This window comes from Olea europaea, unplaced genomic scaffold (assembly GCF_002742605.1).
Source record: "Olea europaea var. sylvestris unplaced genomic scaffold, O_europaea_v1 scaffold6864, whole genome shotgun sequence".
Taxonomy (NCBI): Eukaryota; Viridiplantae; Streptophyta; class Magnoliopsida; order Lamiales; family Oleaceae; genus Olea; species Olea europaea.
In genome coordinates, this window is record NW_019265253.1 from 8,973 (window position 1) to 10,694 (window position 1,722).

Consider the following 1,722-nt stretch of genomic DNA (forward strand, 5'->3'; position numbering starts at 1 on the left):
TTTTTAAACTAGAAATATTATATGTTTTTAACACAAAATTATTATAAATAATAAATAGGTACTTCTATTTAAAAAATTTCAATAAGGAAAATTAATAAAAAAGTATAAAACTAAATTTATATTATATAAACGAAGAATTTTAAAGAATTTAATCAATGCGTCGTATTAACACTTTTTTGAAAAATCACTTATCGATATATCCGACACGTATCATGTTAGATACGTGTCCATGTTGGTGCATAATAGATGATAGTAATCACCTCCTCCAGAGAGGCAGGAAGGTACGTGCTAGTAAGGGGACTCGAACTCGTCTCACTGTCAGTTGTGTGATTCAGTCCCTTTGATAGCTTGACAGCCACAGGGTTTTTTGGGTATGTTTTCTGTGACTAATAATTAAAAGTTAAAACTGTTTCTTGACTGCAAAATGAGGCAACATGCATGATAGCAGTGATTATTATCTTAATTAATTGAACGGTGATGAACATTAGACAAAATAGACATGCTTTATATCAATGTTAGTATTGTTACTTAACTACTCCTGATTAAGTTACTAGTTACAATACTGTATCAGCTTATGCCCTTTTTTAACCTTTGTCTTTTTTATTTTTTCGTGGTGGGGGTGGGTTGTCAAAAGCTTTCTGGTCTATTTCAGCCCCATGATAAGCAAGTTGCAGAAGCTCTTTCATTTTTTTGATATTCATCTCAAAATTTCAACCGCTGGACGTCCTTTTCAAAATGCAGAAGCAGAAACTGACCCCTACAAAATTCCAACCAAGCACAACATGCGGATGGCATTATATTGGCTTGTACAAGGATGTCAACCAGGAGATTCCCTGGTGTTCCATTATTCTGGTCATGGTTCACGGCAGAGGAACTACAATGGAGATGAAGTTGATGGATATGATGAAACCCTATGTCCCCTGGACTTCGAGACACAGGGTATGATTGTTGATGACGAAATCAATGCATCTATCGTCAGACCTCTACCTCATGGTGTTAGGCTTCATGCTATAATAGACGCCTGCCATAGCGGAACTGTTCTAGACTTACCATTTCTTTGTAGGATGGACAGGTAAACTTCAAACCCTTTATTGATGGTATAAAGTTTAGCACCTCGTAATCTGTTTCTTGTAATTGAAGGAATGTTTTTGTTTTCTGGGTAATTTATAGCTAACACGGACATCTCATAGCAGCTTTCAATATTAGAAGAATGGAGGGTTCATAATGTCTTTTCCATACCTTTGGATGCCATCTGCAAATAACATTGAGAAAAAGTATTTGTTAACTATGTTTGTCTCTTAATGAAGGGTATTTATGAGCCATTTTTTAATTACAATTTTTGAAGCTATTTCAAAAGCACCCGCTTGCAGATATTTCCTACATAAAATTGAAGTTACAAGTTGGTTTGTCACCTTAGTCATCAAAATAGAAGAAAAAGAGCAATGCTAAGCCAGAACATTGTGAATTCGACTCTACACCTAGTCTCCAAAAACCTAACCTTAAAACTGCCATGTATTGTCATGGCATACTAGGGCAACCATCTTGTTTTCCCTTTGTGCTGGTAATTAGAATGCTACTAATATAAGTATACTTTTTTAAGTTCTGCAGATAAATTGCATTTATTATTGCACATTTTCAACTCTATCAACACGATGAACATAAAGAAAATGGTGATTTTTGTAGCCAGATCCACTCTGGAAAACTCAACGACTAATCAAATGC

At 34.9% G+C, this 1,722-nt stretch overlaps 1 protein-coding gene across 1 annotated transcript; it reads left to right on the forward strand.

Moving 5' to 3' along the window:
• The first annotated feature begins 123 nt into the window (after positions 1 to 123).
• Positions 124 to 1,716, forward strand: LOC111390527 (metacaspase-1-like). The gene has a single exon (XM_023015581.1). It carries the CDS (start codon positions 657 to 659, stop codon positions 1,074 to 1,076), a length of 420 nt encoding a protein of 139 aa, XP_022871349.1. The 5' UTR covers positions 124 to 656; the 3' UTR covers positions 1,077 to 1,716.
• Positions 1,717 to 1,722: the final 6 nt, after the last annotated feature.